The 20,542-nt window shown below is 40.0% G+C and overlaps 1 protein-coding gene across 1 annotated transcript; it reads right to left on the bottom strand.

The window, feature by feature from the left end:
- Window positions 1–1,998: 1,998 nt before the first annotated feature.
- On the bottom strand, window positions 1,999–9,449 carry LOC112551163 (circumsporozoite protein-like). Its single transcript, XM_025210570.1, has 2 exons — window positions 9,353–9,449; window positions 1,999–2,636 (listed from the first exon to the last, which is right to left on the bottom strand). Exons 1-2 carry the CDS (start codon window positions 9,447–9,449, stop codon window positions 1,999–2,001), a joined length of 735 nt encoding a protein of 244 aa, XP_025066355.1.
- Between the last annotated feature and the right edge of the window lie 11,093 nt (window positions 9,450–20,542).

The raw sequence follows: 20,542 nt of genomic DNA on the forward strand, positions 1-20,542 counted from the left end.
GTTCTCCTTGCTGACAGAGGTGGGAGCACCGGAGAAGCGCAGGAGATAAGGGAGGTTTCCCACCGGCTGAGGACAGAACGGGGCAGTGAGGGAAACTGAGGTACAGCCCGGCCAGAGGCTGGGTGCCAGCCCACGACCTGAGTGGTGGCTGGATATATAGGGAGACACCCCAGAATAGCAGCCTACAGGGGAGAAGGACGACGACCCATGTCATACAGGGCAGAGGGAGAGCTGTAACAACCCGGGGCAAAGGGCCATGGTCTACGTTGACCCCAACAGGCCAGACCTCAGCAGGGTCAGAGAGCGTGAAGGGTCGACTATCGCCCTAACATAAGGTTAGGGGTAAAGGACCGGTCAGGTCCTCACACACTAGATTTTCGTTAGTCTTTCCTTTCTTTAGTTTTCCCCTTTTTGGAGGGGCTGAGAGATAGGGTGAGGCAATATGTATGGGAGGACATTGTATTGTATTTTTTTTTGAGCCTCCATTTTTGTTGAAGTGTAGTGTGAGTTTTGGAGTCCCGGGTAGGGACGGTTTGAGCCAGGAGGATGCAATTTTCCATAGCCTTATTTCTGATTGAGTTAGTCGTCTCAGGAGGCAGGTCCTAGAGCGTGGTGGGGGACACATAAGCCAACAGGTCCCAGGGAAAACAAACATTGTCGGGGGTACAGCCAAGAAGATCCAAGGACCCGCCAGAGGTTGGCATGAGGTTGGGGTGTAGGGGAGGTGGAGCCCCACAGACTACCGCCGGGCAGTCGACACGCTGCAGCCAACCCTGGGTGGCTGGCCCCCCAACTGGAGTAACATTCAAAGTCATGGCAGGTGAGATGGGGGGAAGTCACTCAGGGGATAGACGACAGCCCACGGACCTACAGGATCACGGGATGTCCATGGACAGCCACGGACCTATAGGATCACGGGATGTCCTCTACCAGCCGCCTGGACCAAGGCCGCACGAGACCGGATGTTTGAGACCTGGCGAGTACGCCCAGGAATTGATATTCTTCAATTAGGACCCATATCTAGAGTCTCTATGTTATGCAGCACAAAACAATATCAAAATAGGTGAGTTGTGGGACATTTCCAAATTGATCCTTGCTAAAGACAACTTAATTTGAACATGATTGGTTCAAACTAGGTGACTTCAAGGTAGGCTTCCGACCTGATTTGTCTGGAGACCTTGAAAGGAGAGACTACAAGGCCAAGCAACCGAAGTCCACAAACTATAAGAATGAAAGGAAAGGCTGAGAGGACAGGTGAGGGAAGAATGACCTTCTTAAACCTCTAACTTGGCCTCTGTGGGAGAAAGAAGCCAGGATAAATAAAAGGCCACTGCAACTGATGATGAATCTCCCTGATGGAAAGTGCTGTCTCACCAGAATGTTACCACCTGCCATCAGATCCAGAAGGCAGAGAGCTGAGAAGTTCAAAACCCACTCTTTTATCATGTTCTTCATTTCTGCTATTTGTTTACTTTGATTTGTTTAATTATTCTATCCAACTGCCCTTTATTGAGCCAGTTTATCTCCACAGCTATTTCTTTACAAATCTTATTGTCTGATCAATTCCTATTTCTGTCTACTCCTCTATGTCATTTATTCTTGTTATTCCATTCCTCCTTTTATCTATACATCCTTGAATGAGTGTCTTTGTACCCGCCTCTGCTCTAATAGGTGTTCCCGCGCCGCCTTCACCCAAGCCCTAGATCTTGTGGGCCCCGGGCTTACGGGTGGACCCCGGAGGCTACCCCTGCTGATGTCAGGAGGACCCCTGAACGCACCTGCCACGATTTTGAATGTAACTTCAGTGGGGGGTCCTTCCTTGGGGTAGCCACCAGAGTTGGCGTGGTCCCCGGCGGGTAGTCTTGCGGCTCCGTCCTCCCCTACACCCCGGCCACTCACCCCCTGTAGCTCTTCCACGGTGTCCTAGCTCTTCCACGGTGTCCTAGGCCTGCCGCTGTCTTACCCCAAACCTGCCGGCCATCCGTAAAGGTCCTTGGCTCAATGTGCCGTCTGCCAGGGTCGCCAGCCCAGTCCTTCCGCCTCGGCTCCTTCCTTAATCCGGCTGCTGGTTTCTCCACCGGCTCTGCTGCTTACGAAGCAGCCGGTTCCTTCACCAGCTCTGCTGCCTGGAATGCGGCCGGTTCCCTCGCTGGCCCTTCTGCCTGCAGTGCAGCCAGTTCCTCCACCGGCTCTGCTGCTTAGGATGGTTCCGGTTCCTTCCCCGGCTCTGCTGCCTGCAACGCAGTCAATTTCCTCCCTGGCTTTGTTGCTCCAGATGCCTCTGGTTCCTCCACCAGCTCTGCTGCCTACAATGTAGCCGGCTTTCTCACCGGTGCCGCCAACAGCATCGGAGCCGGTCCCACCGCCAGCACTGATGCCGGTTCTGTTGCCGGCTTTCTCGGAGCCCGCCCTGGCTCCACCCCTTGCTCTCGCTGCAGCTGAGTGCGGCGGCTGATCTCCTTCATGCCAGAGCTCACTCCCCTGGTCTCTCCTCACCAGCCGCCCCGCTGCCTCAGCAGGGCCGTTTTTTGTTTTTTCTGGGAGGCGTCCTCCACCCCCGCTGCTCTGCCACAGTCGGATAAACGCCCGGCTGATCACCCGCACCGGCGTCCTCAGTGTACGCGCCTCCCCCGGCTCTGTGGGAGGTAAGTAGGACTCCTTGCTGCCCCGGGGTTCCTTCGGCATCCCAGCTCCCCTGGGACAGTCTTCTCTCCCAGTTCCCTTCTCTAAGAACCTGTCCAAAGAATTAAAACTTTCTTCTCTTAAATGCAATTACAAGGTCTCTGGTCATATCTATTTTTTCCTTAGATTTTTTTTCTGTCTACAGGATTCTCAATATTTTCTATAAGCCTATTTTTTCAAATGCTTCTAGTCTCTGAATATCTGTTTTTCAATGTCCAATTTTAACAGCCATATATGGCTGTTCTCCACACAGCTGTCTTCAAAAAAGACTGATTTTTAAGCTGACCCCTCTATTCTTCCAGATACTTGATAGATTTGCCATGGCTGTTCATGCTAAGCCTAATCCTTTGGATATCCCATTCACACGAACTATCTTGATTAATGACCGAGCCTATGTACAAAAGCTCTTCAACCCCCATCAACTTCTTTCCCTTTCACCAGAAATGTCAGGTCTTATTCTTCTTCTGTTAGGGCCACTGTTTTTGTCTTTGAGATATTGAGAGTTTGTACTCTTCCTATGGTATGTTATCTATTGACCAAGCCTTTTAGTTCCTCAGTTTTACTGCTTATCAAGACTTATACCTTGTACTGTACACCTGCTGCCTATTCTCTGGTCATATTTTTCTTCTGTTCTCAATCAGTTTCAACACCTCATCTGAGATGCATTGTTCTTTCTTGGTCCTTTTCTTTCTTCCTAACATATTCTCAGCTACATCCAAAATTGTCTAAACATCCCCTCTCAAAATCTGGATCATGCTTTTCCTTCATTATCAATAGCAATCAGAATCTGTTTCACTTTTAGGGTGCGAAAATAAAAGTGTGTTGAATTCATGTATGAACCTATAAAATTCACATAGGGAAGGTACAAGAAAGAAAAGTTTCCTTGACTTAAACAGTGATATAACAAAACTACTCAGTAAGGTGCATTCTGTATTTAAAATTCCTGAGAGAGATAAATTGGTAATTTCTAATCTGTGGCAAAGAAATGTTGTCAAATTTCTGCTTATCCTGAAGACTCTGTTAAAATCTGCATTAAGTTTGTATTACGGGGAATAAGAAAGGGTCAGCCACCACACAGAAATTTAAATCTAAGAATAAATTTTTATTATTGGTTATAATTATCCAGTATTTGGAGCACTGGGGTTCTGTCCCAGAAACTGGATGATGATTTGGTCTGGGGATTAAAAACCTTAACAATTTAAATGATGAATTAGAATGACTTTGGGGAGATTCTTTAGTTAAAATGCATAACTAAATGGAGAGTGTCCTTCTTGCAATTTATTAGGATTGATTTGTTTTTTAACTAATTGGATGATTTAACTACTCTGAGGATTTAATTCTAATTAAATGAGACTATTTTTTTATTTGGCATTTCTGTTGCTTTAGCCTATTGCTTATGGCTTTAGGAAAATATTTTCTTGATTTGACTTTTAAGTTTTTCTAATGTACAGGAAGGAAGGTAGTCACATTTCTTCTAATAAGCAACATGGATCTAGAAGCTTTGAAGATCTGGATGCATGGCAAATGATCAACTTATAAAACTGACTACATTACCCTAATTAGTTCCTTCTAGCCTTAAAATATATTCATCTATTAAAACCAACAAAGAGATATGAAAATTTGCTGAAGATAAAATTTATCAATTATTTTCATTACACTAACTAGAAAGCAAATGAAGGCTGCAACTTTCATCAATATATTAAAAAGTTATATTGGGTTAAGTCATAAATTGGTCAAATCATTCAATTAACCAAGTAGATAATCAAATCAATGCAATAAATGCATTTTTCTTATGACTTCAAAACTAGGAGGCTGTTTGCCCTAGTTTTAAAGGTTTTTAGTCCAACTGAAAGATCTCACCAATGGTAGCAAAACTAACTTGGTTAGGGACAGAGCTGTCCATTTTGGTTTTAAACCAAAATTACGAGTGTGCGCCCAAAGCAATGAAAACACTAAACAGCTAAACTGTTCTTAAGAAGATATGGGAAGCTTCTTGCAGATGTTAAAACAGACAAACACACTTTATTGTAAGAAGCAGCACATTACTTTGACCCGGCTTCACTGCGTCTGTATATATTGGGCACTTCAGCAGCACTTTTTGACACTTTTATCTAAAATGATTCAATCAGCTATTAGATAAAAGCACCAAAAAAACCTCCACTAAAGCGCCCAGTCTAAACAGACATCAGGGGAGCCAGCTCCAACTATCGTGCTGCCTCTATTGGACATGCACTGGGCTTGGTGCAGAAGCATGTGGAGTTTAAAGTAAAGCTCAGTTTTGTTTCATTTTTAACATCTGCAAGCAGCCAAATCAGGTTCTTTTATAAACTGCTGTTTTGAGGGCAGAGCTAGGGCTTATGTTTAAAGGAAATTTTGCCAGTATGAACTGGCTTTACACAGGCTTAATCCATATTCCAATTAAGTAAAATATGTTAACATAAAGAATCAAAAATTAAAATAGAACAAGAATATATCTGAGATAGCAAAATTTCAATTTTCCAGTCCTGTAATTTTGTGGTCTTTTGACATCATGTAACACAGGACCAAGACTGCAGTTACTAGACAGAAGAGATGAAGTAGCTGGTTAGTGCTCATCCTCAGTAAGATTCTTTGGACAGCAGCAGACCAGAAAGCCTACATATGATAGGAAGAAGCCTCATCTTATCCAAAAATAAATAAATAAATAAATTAAAATGATACTATTGGGTTAGTCAGGACTAATATAATTTTAAAAATCTCATGCAGCATTTTATCTCATTTTTCATTTATCCCCAATTTAATTTTTCTTTTCATTAGCTTTTGTTTTAAATCCTTGTATACTGCTTAGGTCAGACTAAAAGGGCTATTGTTGCAGAAATTACTTTTCTCATTGTCTTAAGTGTAAGTTGCTATATTTACTATTCTCCATAGACTCAAGGTACCCCTTGGAAAATGTCAGCTTTTCATTTTCACTCTTTTTGACTACTGAAAAAGAATAGACAGGCAAGGTTCTTTGAGTAGATGTGATATCTTTTATTAGACCAATTGAGTAGTTATTATATATCAGTTATTATTAAGTTATTATACATATAATATTAGACCAACTGAATCTAATGTATCCCAGGTAACTTGGGTATATACTCTCCTTCTCCAATTCAAGGGGATTGTTAGCTGGCAGACGTGCTGTGGGGTGGAAACTGCACACCGCTCAGTTTCCCTCCGTCCCTATAAAACCAGGCCAGGACAGCCAGGGGACTTAACTATATACACATTTATTTACATTAACTTATCACAAGGGGAAGGAACATGGATACAAACATATGTACAATGTATATATATATATTTATAAGATATCTAAACCACTAACATAAACAATACCCTCTGGGTATTTTTTGGGTATATTTCTAAAACCCTCTGGGTTTTATTGACATAAAACCTTATACCAGTGCTCCAGATACAGGTAAGTCACAGGTAAGTATCTGATCTGAAACAGATAAACCCCAAAGATAAACTCAATCCTGAGGGGAAACCCCAATGCCCTTGGGCTTTTCCCAAAGCCCTACAAAGAAGCTGGTAACTTTAGGGGAGGCCCTCTCAGTGGGACCTCCCCTTTCAGGAGTCCTTAACTAACAAGGTGGGGGGGACTCCCCTTCCCTTTGGGAATCCTCTTTTTCCTGCAACTCTCGGCTCCTAGGCCTGGAGGGTGGTCCTCATCTTCTGCACCAGACTGCTCTCTCGCCTGCAGTGGGCTTCAGGGGGGTCACTGTCCCATGGAACAGAGCTCTGCTATACAGGGATTCTGGGGCCTCTGGCTTGGCCCTGTCTGCTGGCTCAGTAACCCGATCACTGTCTGGCTCTCTGGACTCAACCTTTTGCTATGGGTTGGAGGCCTGGGCTGCCTCGTGCAGCACCAGGCTCGGTCCGCTCCTGGACCCTCTGTGCAGTGCCTCCTGCACCGAGCTCCCAGCCTCATTCCAGGGGTTGAGGACCTGAGCTGCCCAAGCACTCCAAAGGTCCTACTCCATGCACCATCCTGTGCACCGTGTCTCTGGCCACACGCCAGAGGTTGCAGACCTGAGCCACCTCACACAGCTCCCTGGGTCTGGACGCCATATGGTGTGCTGCACACCGAGAGCCTAGCTGCTGGAGCCGTCCGCCATTCCCCACTGATGGAAGTCTTCAGGGGCACTTCTGAGCTACTGCTTCACCCTGCTTTGCAGCTCATCTCAGCTCTTCTAAGCCTCGCTCTTCTCTCTTCTCCCTCCCGGATGTGCTTCCCTCATGCTGGGCATGCAGCTCCTTTTATATGCTCCAGGGCTCCGCCCCTGAAGTCTTCTGGACCTGAGCATTGCAGTCTTCAATCAGGTCCATGGGGGGGGGGAGGGAACTCATCTCCCCCTTCCCCCAGGAAAGGGGCATGACTGAACTCCTCTTGCTGCCTCCTGATTGGGGGATGAGCTCCACCAATCAAAACAGCAAGATTTCAAGCCTGGGACTCAACCCAAGCTCCAAAAGCCAAGCCTGCTACACTAATAAAAGATATCCCATCTCCTCAAAGAGCCTTGCCTGCCTTATGTCCTTAGATCAACATGGCTACAACCAAAAACACAGTGAAAAAGAATAGAACAATTCTTCTGTTGCAAAGAACTCAGGAAGACCATCAGGGCAGAATGCTTTTAACACCTGAATTCCCAATTTAAAACTCTGAGTTTATTTGTAAACCATGTTTGCAAACCTAACAGGGCATTGTGTGGTACCCTATGGCACCCTTGAAAGGATCTCAACATACCCCAAGTGCCATGGCACCCTGGTTAAGAATCACTGGGATAACTCCTACCACCTTCATAGCTTTAGGGCCATAAGTATGATCTGCAAACTCTTGGTATAGTCAATGTGACCCAGTTATATTGAAAGGGGCAGGTTTTAGCCTGAGCTCACACCATAAAAATCTTACTCAAGATCATGGTTTTTGATAAATATTTGCTGTGCCAAGTATAACACAGTTTCCCAAGAAATAAAACTATATAAGAAATATGTCACTAATTTTCCTTCTGAGGTAAACAGCTATAGTGTGAAAGATGGTGTTAGTATATTGTATAAGCTTAACCAGTTTCATTGCAATAGTTAACAGCCAGCAATAGTGCTGTCCTTCACACACATCTATCCCTTCAACATTCTGGAAATAAACTCTACTAGCCTACAGGACATTAAACAGGACAATTAGGAAAGGAGCCCTAGGTTTAACTGTATAAAGTTGTTTTTTCATCCAGTCAATATAAATTCATTTTAGTATCAAGCACTTCAATTTTACACCAAGTCAAAATTGTGATTTGATCTATTTTCTTATCACACAAGCCACTAAAAATGCTACCAAATAGATACTAATCAAAGGCTATAATTATTTGGACCAGTGTGGATACAGAAATGTAAAGGTCCTTTCCTATTATAAACTTCCCAATTCATTCAGTCCTTCTATAAATATTTTTAGTTGTTTCTCAGGGTCCTGTATGAGATTAAAGATAATACAGGCTTGTTACAAAAAATGTTGCTCAAGGAGACTACTTACCTTAAGGATTTAGCAGGACAAATCTGGTATAGACCCAACTAGAAGCATTATATGGAATACAAGCTGTACCATAGTTATGGAACAGAAGACCACTTGCCATTCAGCTTTCTACACATGTAGTGTGGATATTTTTTCTTGAAGGTTTTCCATTAATTCCCACAATTTACAATCTTTTCTCTCAGTTGCTTAAATGTATCAGGCAGAGTATTGCTTATTATCTGATGTCCTCTGAAAAGAATCAAGAGCTGGTAAAATACAATACTGTAGACAAAGTTTTACCAAATGCAACAACTTTCATTTACATTCAGATTTCAAACTAAAATGCTAAAGCTATTCCCTGCCCCATGGACTTTGTTATAGAGATATTAAATATCATCATGTAAAATGAAAATGCTATTTTGATTGCTCTTGATCAGTCCTGTTCCATAACTCACCCATTACTTAAATCGAATTTATGTAGATATGGGATATTTTCTTAGTGATACATCAGTTTAGAAGAGCAAAAGCAGTAATGACCAAAGCTGGAACTATTTTTAATTCACAAAAAAATGTTGCAAATATATTTCTATATTGCTTTTCATCTGGGAAGCTTAGGGGATAGATGGATGTACAAAATATACCAAATTAAAAGGGAAGGAGGAGTGCATGTTGCTTTACGGTAACTTTTTCTTGTGTCTGCTTCTATCCCGAGGTAAGCACCGGCTAAACTAGGGTACTTTAGTCCTGACTCATTGAGGGGTAAGGTTCATTAGTTGAGATTCCAGTAACCATGAGATAGGAGCAGCCATATGAAACAGTTACCACAGAGCCGTTGACGCATGGCAGGTCCTTCTTCCCACTTTAATCTGGTATAATTTGTTCATCAGAGGCCTCATCCTCAATTTAATCTAAGGTCATGCCGAACTCTGGCAACCTTTAAGTGGGTATAAATATATATATTTTTTTTCCAATTTTAGGGCCCTTTACTCAAAAATAGAAATCAGGATCTAAGCATGACTATATAACCTGACTATTTAAGGTACATACAGGGCCATCCCTGGGGGGCACAAATTGGGGCAACTGCCCTGGGCCCCATGCTTTGGGGGGCCCCACGGAGCCAGGCAGAGCAGCATGGTGACTCCGCACTGCCACTGGCTTCACATTCGGCCACTTGGCATCCCTGCCACCAAATCCGCTGCTGAATTCGGCGCATCCAGTTGCTCACCACCATTCCCATCCCCATGCCGTCGAATCTGCCACTGGCTTCCTCATGTCCAAGGGCAGGGCCCTGCACAAACTGATTTGCCTCAAGCTCCGCACCCTACTCGGATCATCTCTGGGTACATATATGGTCTCTGCTACCAAATATCCAACCATCTCAGTCTTTAATAGCTTCATACTATTTTTAACATTATCTTAATATATTACTTCCACAAAACCCAGCAAAGCATAAAAGGGCCATAATTTCTATCATACAAAGCAAAACTTTTACATATGAAGTCATTACTTTGTTTAAATATTTTGGTCACTAGCTACTAATACAAGAAAATCAACTCTGTCTTCCTGAATGCCATTGTCAGACTGAATAGAGTATACAACGTTCTGATATGCCTTTCGCAAAATGATACATTTTGTCTTCAGCGGGCAGTTTCAATTTACTGCTGTTTGGTTTTGTATCCCACATAGACCTCTCTTGAAACTTCTTTGTGAGGCATTAGCCAATTGCTTGTAGAATTTCTTTTCTTGCCAAAGGCTGAGACTTGTGTTGCTTGAGTTTACCCATGCTGAGCAGCTGACTATGAAGGTGTCAAGAATAAAAAGACTTCAATCAATCCCAGAGGCAAGCTGCCTCATTCTTCAGTAATAAATTAAATAGTGAGACACCCTCTCTGGTTGGCAGGATAGTGTGGGAAGTTTACTGATCTAGCTTTCTTAATTTACTTAAAAAAAAATTTAGTTCAACTTTGTGCTTGAAGCAGAGATTATAACAAAGAATAAACATTTCAATCCATAAACAGTAATCCAGAATGATGCTGGGAATTACTTCAAAAGTCTTCTGAGCATTCCAAGTACATTTAAAAATTGAGCAGAAAACAGCTGACACAATAAAGTAATCAGCTAGATTTTAGGTAAAATATTTAACTCACTACAATTTAATGTCATGATCTTATACCAAAACCCCCCAAAATTTCTATAAACTATTAAGGTAGAGTTTCACTCCCATAGAAAATTGACTGTTTTTAAATTCATTGATTCTGAGCAACAATGCCAAATTATTTCTTTGAAACAAGGGTTAAATTATAGTACGTTTATAACACTTGTTTCTGGCTGCAAAAAGGGCATTTACCTACTTGTCACAAACACCAGTGTAACCCTGAGAAAGATCTTTATGAACAGATTTACCCTGTGGCAGATACTGGATATGATCAACTGGGAAATGAATAAAGCAACTTAAAAAAAATAAAGAAAAAAGAAAACAGTATGCATTTAATCCAAGAGTTTATATTCTAGACTTAACGGAATATGATAACTTCTTCAATCACAACTCCAGTTGAATTTTATTTAAATACTGTTTGTGTCATTATATCAGGATCTATAGTACTCATTCATTTGAGCGGAGAACAAAATCATCATTTGGAATGAGTGCACTTGATGTTGTATGACCTACAATGTAATTTATTCTTGCTGAATGGGCAATTCATTAAAAAAAATCCTGAGAGAAGAATTTCTTATGGCCTAGAATAAGATTAGAGATTACTTTGGGGAGATAGATTTCCTTTTATATTGCTCATTTAAGTCATTTCCTGACAAGAAATCAACTGCTCTCTCGTTGTAAATAAATATAACACGCCTTGACACTGAATTGTCCAACTAGCAGCCTGTGGATCATATATGGTCCATGAGATGACGTCACTCAGCCCACCTTTAGATCTCTTAGGTCTGTTACCTTAGTTCTGTTACTTGAAAAAATTATATTATTTGTTCATTTAATACACATGTTGTAGAATAGGATTTAATTATATAAAACATATAGTCAAAGCATTATTAAGGGAAAAACATGCATAGTCTGTGAAGTATTCTTTATATTTAATTATTCTTTTTATCTGATATATAATTTCACATATTCAGGCTTCACACTGGCAGCCAAATTTCATCTAGGTTTCTTTTTTCATGGCATGTGGCAGACAGTACCGTATCTTGTTTCCTTGCAAAAGAGGTGTGTTTTGAAATGCTCCTGTCAATCCAGAAATGTCAAAGAGGTGATTCTTACATTCATCTGAAGAGGATCAGGAGTGGCTGATCATTTGAAGAGAAATAGCACCTGCTTTAACAAATGATGAGTTCCTTGATCTGACTACTTGTAAAACTACATATTTTAAGGGGAAGTCACATTCTTTTAATGCCAAAGCCTTCAAATCTTTAGTGAATTAGTCAACGCAATAACACTTTTATTAACATGAGAGAGGTCCTCAAAAGTATTCCTCCTCTCACAATGCCTTTGTATGAGAATAAACCTAATAAGGAAGAACCAAACGATTTCTGAAGGCAGTTTGGACAGCAGGTAAATTACACATGTGCAGCAGGAAAAACAACACGGGAACTTCACTTCCAAAAGATGTTTTTTTCTGTCTGTGAAATACTGGAGCTAAAGAAAATTCTGGAGTAGCCGTCATGATATTAAGATTCCTATCCCCCAAAAGCAATGTTGTCACATCTACTGGGCAAGGTATGACATTCCAGCCAGCAGAAGCCAACAACGTATACAGTTGGGCCCAAATTTGGCAAAGCAATTAAGACATGTTTACATTTCATTTATGTCAGTGCTTAAGTTGTTGAAGAGGGAAGGCCTTAAATATGTTTTTAAGTCTTTGCATTGGTGCTATGAGCACATCTATCCAGCATTGATTCAGAAGCAACAAATTATTTGAGACCTGAACTTTAAAGCATGGCTCAGAATGACCTATAAATATTTACAGCCAAAACCAACAGAAAGGAAGTTAAAATTAACAAAAAATTTAGGGGGAAACTGATTGACTAGAATCAGGCTGAGACCAAAAAGTGAAAAGCCCTTTTCCTGAAACTCTTTAAGGCAGGGAACGGCATATTTCTACTTAAGTGCCACGTTAATTCATCACAGGTAAGAAATGCGCTAGAAGAACTTGTTTTCACTTTCTATTTCAGAAAAAATTCTGTGCCAACAATTTATGCCCTAATGGAACTTCTTTTCCTTAAAGCAGTTTAAGTTCTGAGAACAGCTTGCTGGCATCAAGCATTGGTAACATCTCAGTGTTGTTCTTGAAAGCATAGTACCAATTTCAGGAACAAGAAAACCAAGGACAGCATTTGTTCAAATTGTATCCACTGACATTAAAGGATGTTGCAGAGTATTTTGGATCTGTAGCCACCTATCTAGTCCAACTTAGTTGGTTTCTAAAACATCAAACATACAGAAATGAAAAATACACATATACATGCATATTTCTGTAGCAAAGACAGAAATGTCTCTCAGAAGTCCTCTTATAATCCAAAATACATTACAGTATTTAAGCAATGGCATTAGAATTGGTTTTACATAAAACCATTATCAGGTTAATAATATAATTTCATTTCATCAGTTCAGTGAACTTGCATATTGATGCCTCGTTTTTCCACAGTGACTTATTGCCTCATGTGTTTATTCTGCTTAGAAACTGGATTTCTTTTTAAAATAAGTGTATAAGAAAAAGCAAATCCATTAAATACTTTTATATGATTTTTTTTAATGTATAAAGAAATGTTTTCCCTTACATCTTTGGGTTTGCCTGAAGCTGTGGCAAGTTCTTGAAAAGGAAGACTGATATAAAATTTTCATCTTAATGATAACACTAGAGTTGGGAGGGGAGGTGGAGAGAGATTAATTGAGTCTGCTCTGACACGCTAGACTTCTAGCACATCGGAGCAGACAAAAGTACGTGTATAAATGCCCAAAGCGTGCAGTATCTAAGGTGCATTAATGAGCAGTAGATGCACCCACTGTAATGCAACATTAATACTTATCCTAATCTAAATTAGCAGACAGAAACAACAGAATGATAATGTACTGCAACAGATCTATGTGTACAGAGTAAGGGTTGGGAGCTACTGTTTTCCCAGGAGAGAAGTATGTGCATCTGTCAGTGGCTTCTAAAACCAATACCTAGCACAATATTACAGCATACATCAGTACATGTTAACACTAGGAATGACAGAATTCCCTGATAGGCTTACCCTCCACTCTACTTTTATTTTAGGGGAGAACAAAATGCTCCACTGGAAAAAATATCCTTTCTACAGGTGACTATTTCATCTTAAAGGGGTAAATTTTAATCCTTTGTATTCTGTGGTTCTCATGTTTTGTGGTTCTAATACAAACATACAGTGAAAAACAAGCAAAAAACAATTGATGGGCCAGATTCTGATCACGATCTCACACAAACATGGACAAAAAAAAGGTGTAATAGCTGGTGTTGTTCCAGTCTTACGCCAAATACCTGAAATCAGATCCTGTGTGAAATCTTTATGTAAAAGACACACAAAAGGCATTATTCCATGTTTACATTACCTATTTAGGACCAGAATCTTGTCCCCACTTGTGTTGAGTAGGTAACCACTCCAGGAATAGCCTTGTACTGAAATCAAGTCTTGCTTGCTGAGTAGTGTTACTCAGCATGAGTAATACTGGCATACTCTGGCCCACAAAAGTTATCATTATATGATAGGTGTTACTTTTTAGGGGAAAAATATATATTTATATATAACCTCTAAAATACCAACTGATATTCAGAAGATAAAGCACTACACTACGTAAGTAGCATAGCTTATTGATTCAAAACAAAGTCTTAATAAATCTCTTTCACACCATTAAAATACTACTGCATTTGATTCTTCACTGAACTAAAATCATTTAAGAAGGTAAATGTTCAGCTCACCATGATACCTACTCACAATATTTATTTTCCTGTTCAAAGAAAAGCAAAGATAAAACTAAATTATTTTTGTATAATGAAGTTATGGTATGCATGGCAAATTTATTGAGTACAGAATGTAAAAAGGGCTTGGGGAAAATAAATATATCCCACTCATGATATATTTATCAGGAGGTTTTGTGTAATTATTTTAGTTTACTTCATTCAAATTCATCATCATGTTGCTGTTCTATTAATTGTCTTGTTGTAATACACAAAATAGATTTTTATTATACCCAATTGCCAACAGCACTGTACAGCCTATATCTATCAGGGCAATATTTGAAGGGCGCACTTATTGAACTCTGCTTTTTATGACCATCAGTAACAATACTTTGGTGCTGTCAAGGCATTTGAATTGTCCTCTGCCTTGGTCTAACCCATTCAGCAATTCTAAACAGGGAAAGGTTAGCTGATTTTGCAGATGCTAGTATCTTTGTAAAAATATCAGAAAAATATTTTTTTCTGTTCTTTGTAAAAATAGGATCCCATATAGTGAGATTTTCATATACATGAAATGTCATATAGTAACTGAACAGGTTTTTGAATAGCTAACGAAATAACGTTTCTACTTTAAATTTTCTAAGAGGAGAAAGTGCACATTTCAATACATTTCCAATGAAAGTCATATTCTACGAGGAAACTAAAGATTAGGCCTATGCTATGTGTGAACTGTTTGACAAGTTCTCAACCAGCAAGGCATAGTCTACACTCTATTTGGGGAGATAAAATAACCCTTTTCCAAAGTAAAAAGGTGAATCAGACAGATGACTAATGAAAGCTACCCATACAGCCAATCATATAGGGCCAAGGGTATCCACAATTCCTTTTAATGCTAGGGTTGTATCTGAAAGTAGGTATATTGAGGGCAGGGGTAGGAAACTTTTCAAAACCACGGGGCAAAACAACCCAGCATTTAGAGGCAACCACTGCTACAGCTGCTTCTCTGCTGTCACTTCTCTCTGCGCCCCAGCTATGGTGTGGGCATAGCTCTTCACTGCTTGACCCTAGCACAGGCACGGGCATGGGCAAAGCCCCACATTGCCACCAAAGCTCCCCACTGCTGATATACCACTAAAGCCCTTTCAGGATCTGTGGGCCAGATCTTGTGTGCAGGCCGTATGTTGCTGACTGCTGATAAGGGGTCTGAAAGAGAAAGACTTCTTTATGCTCCTTAGCACAGAGCAGCATCTCTGGCTCCACTAGTTTAACAGGCTCTCTGAACATTCACTTTGTGTGAGAGAAATCCTGAGGGTTCTCAAGAGACTACCTCTCCAAGTACCAGGGTGCCCATCCCAGAATTTGGGGCAAAAAAAAGTAAATTTTGAGCTATCTTTGCTCCCTTACTCCGCTGCACTGAATGCATCTCAAATGCAATTGAAGAGCTAACCCAAGGGAAACAAGAAAAAGATTAAAGGAGCCATAAATATTGCCAATTTAATTTCCAGAGTCTGTTCCAGAAAATGCCTGCAAAATGGCGTTACTTAACTTCAGAGCCTTCAGAAAAGCATAAAACACACATGGCCAGATCCTATTCCACCTATTGGGCATCTAAGTGAACCTATGCACATATGCAAGATTCTATTCCACCTTGTAAATCCAGTAATGCTTTTTTTTCTGTAGCAGTTTGTCATCTCACCCTTAAGAGTGAGTCACAAAAAAAAAATGGAGGAGAAGGATCTACCTTTTGTATTAGCATTACTTCAGGGACTGATATGAAATGCAACAGAATTGCAGTTAGGCAATCTGCTTATGTGCTTAACAGGTGGAACAGAATCTGGCCCACTGTTTTAGGAGGCTGGCTCCACTAAGATAAGGAAATATGCTTTCAGCTGGCCAACCCCTAATGCCATCCTAGTCCAAAGTGGGTTCACAACTCTGAACAAGTACAATTCTATATCATTCATATCATGCTAGTTTTAAACAGCAGGTGAGTTATGATTTTTGTAATTTCTAGTATAGACGCCAACAGCCAACCTGTTGTGATTTAGAACAAAAGGGGATTTTAAATTAGACCTATTCAGTTACAAACAAAAAACATGCAACGTGTTAAAAGCTTCATACAACTCTCAGTTTGAGATGATCATTCAAGTGGAGGAAGACAGGCTTAAATAACCAATTGATCTGAAGGCCAAAAGTGCAAATGCCAATTAAGATGGGACCTAACAGAGCCTATTTGTCAGTGACTAAGAAACTATCTGGATATGACAAAGTGTGGATATTTTCTCATGATTTTAAAGATCCTTTGAATAGGATCTGAAGTATGACTAAAAAAATTGGAAATCCTGAAAAATGGAATTATACCTGTGTGGTTGGGATAGTTAAGCAAGCTTTCAAATGTAACACATTCTTTGTCAGTTCAATTGCAATGTAACCCTCTATTATAATCCAGGTAGAGAAAAGATTAACTGGATCTGGATTCTGTACACCACAAAAGTTCAGTGTGTTGAAATCGAGTATTTTTCACTCAGTCTTATCTCTAATTAGGAGCTTGCATTTTCTTTTACTGGCCCACTATCTCAGGCTTAGGTTAGATATAAAACATGTGTTGCAAAAAGGCATGCATCCTTGCCATTTTATACTTATATCTGAAATTTCTGCTGATAAATTTTATATTCTCACAATTGAAAATAACAACCAATGTTAACATTAAAACTCCTTAATGAAATTATGCTTAGGAACTTTGTTGAGGTCTTTTCAACTAGACCTCCTTTTTGCTCCACACCAAACCTTCAGTTTTCAGCACTAAGAGCATGCATCTCTGGGGACACCAGGTTAAACTGATCTATATTAATGAAAGAGGTGTGAACAAAAAGAACATTGCCTATCACTGCTATTAGAGTGAAAGGAACATGACAGAGAGAATAGGCATGTCTTCTCTGTGTTCTGAAGGCATTCCCTGAGGACACTAACATAATGGAGGAGGATTTGAAAACACTCTTAACTTGAAGTCAGAAGGATGACTGAAGGAGATGCAGGGATGGACAAGAGAAGCAGAAAGCTGGGGAGCAGGACAGAACCTGGGAACCAGAAGTAAATAAGCAGGCCAAGAGATAGGATCCATGAAGATATAGGACAACCTAGAACAGGGCAAGGGCAAGAGCTGAGGTGGGGGAACAAGGCGCAGAAGGCAATTAGGAAAAACTAAAGGAACCAAAGCAGAAAGTCTAGTAGACTGCCTAACACCACAGAACGTGGAACTGAACCGAGACCAAAGTCTGAATATTCTTATGCTGTAAAACCTCTTGGCAACAAACAATTAAGTCCCTTTAATTAATGTATACAGACAACCTTAAACATTGGCATTTTGTAATTTCTGAATGTTGGATGTTGCAACTTTAATGTTGTTTTAGCAGTTTTTTTAGTCTTGTATAGAATTTAACGTGCTGCATAGATCCCGGATAAGAAAGTTTGTGAAATCCAAGTAGTGCTCTTGCTAAAAATAAAATAAGGGTGTGTGGGTGGGAGGGGCTTATCTAATATTTCCAGTGAGAATTGGCACCATTTCATATTATTCATAAAGAGCACTATTGCAGAATGACCCTCTTTTCAGTTACCAAATCCACTACACTGTTTCATATTGATAAGCTTAAAAGCAGACTTTTTTTTTCTCTCTCTCTCTCCTGAAAAGCAAATAGCAATAAAGTTGCAATGTATAGAAATGCCAGGAGACAGTAAGAGGATTATAGAATTATACAACAACAAAAAGGCAATAAGGTGAGATGTGTTTGAAGGGTCCTATTTAGTAAAGTATAATTAGGTATTTGTCATATTAAGCCTAAGATCCTAGGCAAAAACATCAGATGAGATCTGGCTTCATCTTTTCCTTTAGTTTTTGCATAAGCTCTTGCAAGTAAATAAATTAAAAAAAAAAAAAATCTCTTTTTTTCTGCTTCCATCAGATGTGGATGTTCAGAGCTTATTTGGCGAGGATAGAGGAAGCACTAATGCCATATGACTATCTAATTCATATAATGCCTTTTGCACTGATAAAATCTTGTTTGTGGTATTCCACAAATAACCCGAGTAATAAAATCATCGATTACCATTGGTATAGCAAGCTCCATCCTAAAATACATTTAAAGACAAACAACAGGGGAGAGTATATACTGATGAATATTTAAATACAACTAATGAAATTAAAAACAATGACAAATACACCATAATAGACCTGATGCTTTTGTCCTTATATTCCATATCAATACCAACTGATGGCAGCAAGGAAGAAAATATTTGCTTTTTAATTATAGCATAGCAAGGAATATATTATTTTTGAGAACTTTTTGTCTACTCAAAAGATAAAAGAATAGAAAAAAGAAGAAAGTACACGTTTCTGTTTACAAGAAGTTGATTTATGTTATTTTATGTGAGCAAAGGGGCTGTTATTAAAGCACATATTACTCACCTGTTTTTATATTATAGCCGTATAAGCCTGTATGGGTATGTATGTATATGTCCAGATGCATACATACATGCAACAGTGACAATGAATGGATTTGTTTCATCTTTGTTTTTGTTCACGTATAGAGAGAACAGATACAAGGAGAAGGGTATTGAAAATTAACAGACAGGCTTATTAGTTCCTTGGAGTCTGGACAGAAGTCATTGTTAAGGGAAAGTAATTTTTCAGGCATGTTCCTCATTGTTAAAGGACTAAGCAAAACAGTGAACACATGGCATGCCTACAGTGGCATAACAAGCAGAGTTGGCACCCGGGGCAAACCCTGCAAGCAGGGTGGGGGGAGGAGGAGGGTGTACAGTTCCAAGAGCAGTGGCAGAGGGTGCAGAAGTCTTACCCATGCCAGGACCTCCTAAACAGTGCCTGGCTGAGCTGCTGCTACTGCCGCTGCATGTTCTACCTGCCTTGGCTATTGCTCTTCAAGAGGCAGCAGCAGCCAGGGACTGATTTGGAGTATGTGGCAAAGGTATGCTGGTGGGGTGCAGACTCTGAGGATCTGAGGGGTAATTCTGGCACCCTTCCTAACTTGGGGCAGGTGCACTTTTCATCCACCCCTAATTATGGTATTGTGTGCCTGCTCTATGCACCCTAACCCCAGCCACACAATACCCAAGGCAGATGTGATGTACCCCACCTCATTGCAGCTTCCTCTCTCTAGTAGTATCCAGCAGATATATTACTGTTATGTACTGATGCCTCAAACTTTTATAACTTCAACAGTATGCAGGAACTCCTGTCTGACCACGTCAGTCATCAACAATAGACTGAGTGCTGCTGGCTAGAATGATTGATTACCACAGATAACAAAATTGGGGAAGAGAAGAGGTGGAAGGGACTATACAAACAGTGCTGAACACAGGAGCCGTGAACCAGTTAAAACTGCTAGGCAATAATCACAAAATTCTAAACCTATTTATACATCTGTACAATTTATAAACACACCATAAAATAAATAAAACACATATACCAACAAGGAGTTAAGTGCTACAGATAGTTCCAACTGAAAAATAATGTGTATCACCTGGTGAACAGTTAAATGATAAATACTGAGGCCCATGCCCACTTCCATACCATATCTGCATTAGGAAAGCTTCCCTGCATTTTTCTGCACAGATGCAAATTTACCAATACATATAGCATATGTCAGGAGGCAGGGAAGGCTGTGCTTTTATGCCTTCAGCTCTCATGGATTGAGCTACCTACATTTGTTATTAAAATATGTGACTATATATTCTTTTAATTTATTAAATTAAAAAAAGTAATCATGTGTCTAGGTAAATAAGAGTATCTATGCTAATTAAGGGCCACAAAGATGTTTTGACTCTTTGAAGAATGCAAAAAAGTCTCAAGCCAATTCCCAGTCCAGACCCCATGTCTCTTTCTTCCTCCTGTTCAAGGAGCTAGCATCCTCTGCCTCTGGGACATATTTTGGACAAGTGAGGTGGAAAATATAATTGTTCTTTTAATTAAACATTGGTTTAATTAAATATGGTTTTGACCATTATGCTTACTACAGAATTTCTTGCAATATACTTTTCCTATTTTAAAGGTTGGACTTTTTAGTACATATTTTCCTACCACTTACTCTGGGTATGATTTGGCACTCAGTACACTATGGCCCAAATATTTACACTCTAAATGGTAAAAGCAGCCCAAAATAGCCAAAACAAATAAACTTGCTATGGAGACTTCCAAACCTTGTCCTATGGAGATGGAAACAGATGGACACTCCTAGTATCATGCAAGTTTGCTTTCTTTAAAAATAGATAACTTGTAATGATGAAAAGGACTTGGTAATGTTGAATTAATATCAGCCTCCATTACAATAAAAAACTGCACAGTATTTGGAATCATGAAGCCTGTACCTTACTTACACTTGCTGCTGTCAAATTG

Source organism: Alligator sinensis, unplaced genomic scaffold (assembly GCF_000455745.1).
Source record: "Alligator sinensis unplaced genomic scaffold, ASM45574v1 scaffold1130_1, whole genome shotgun sequence".
NCBI lineage: Eukaryota > Metazoa > Chordata > Crocodylia > Alligatoridae > Alligator > Alligator sinensis.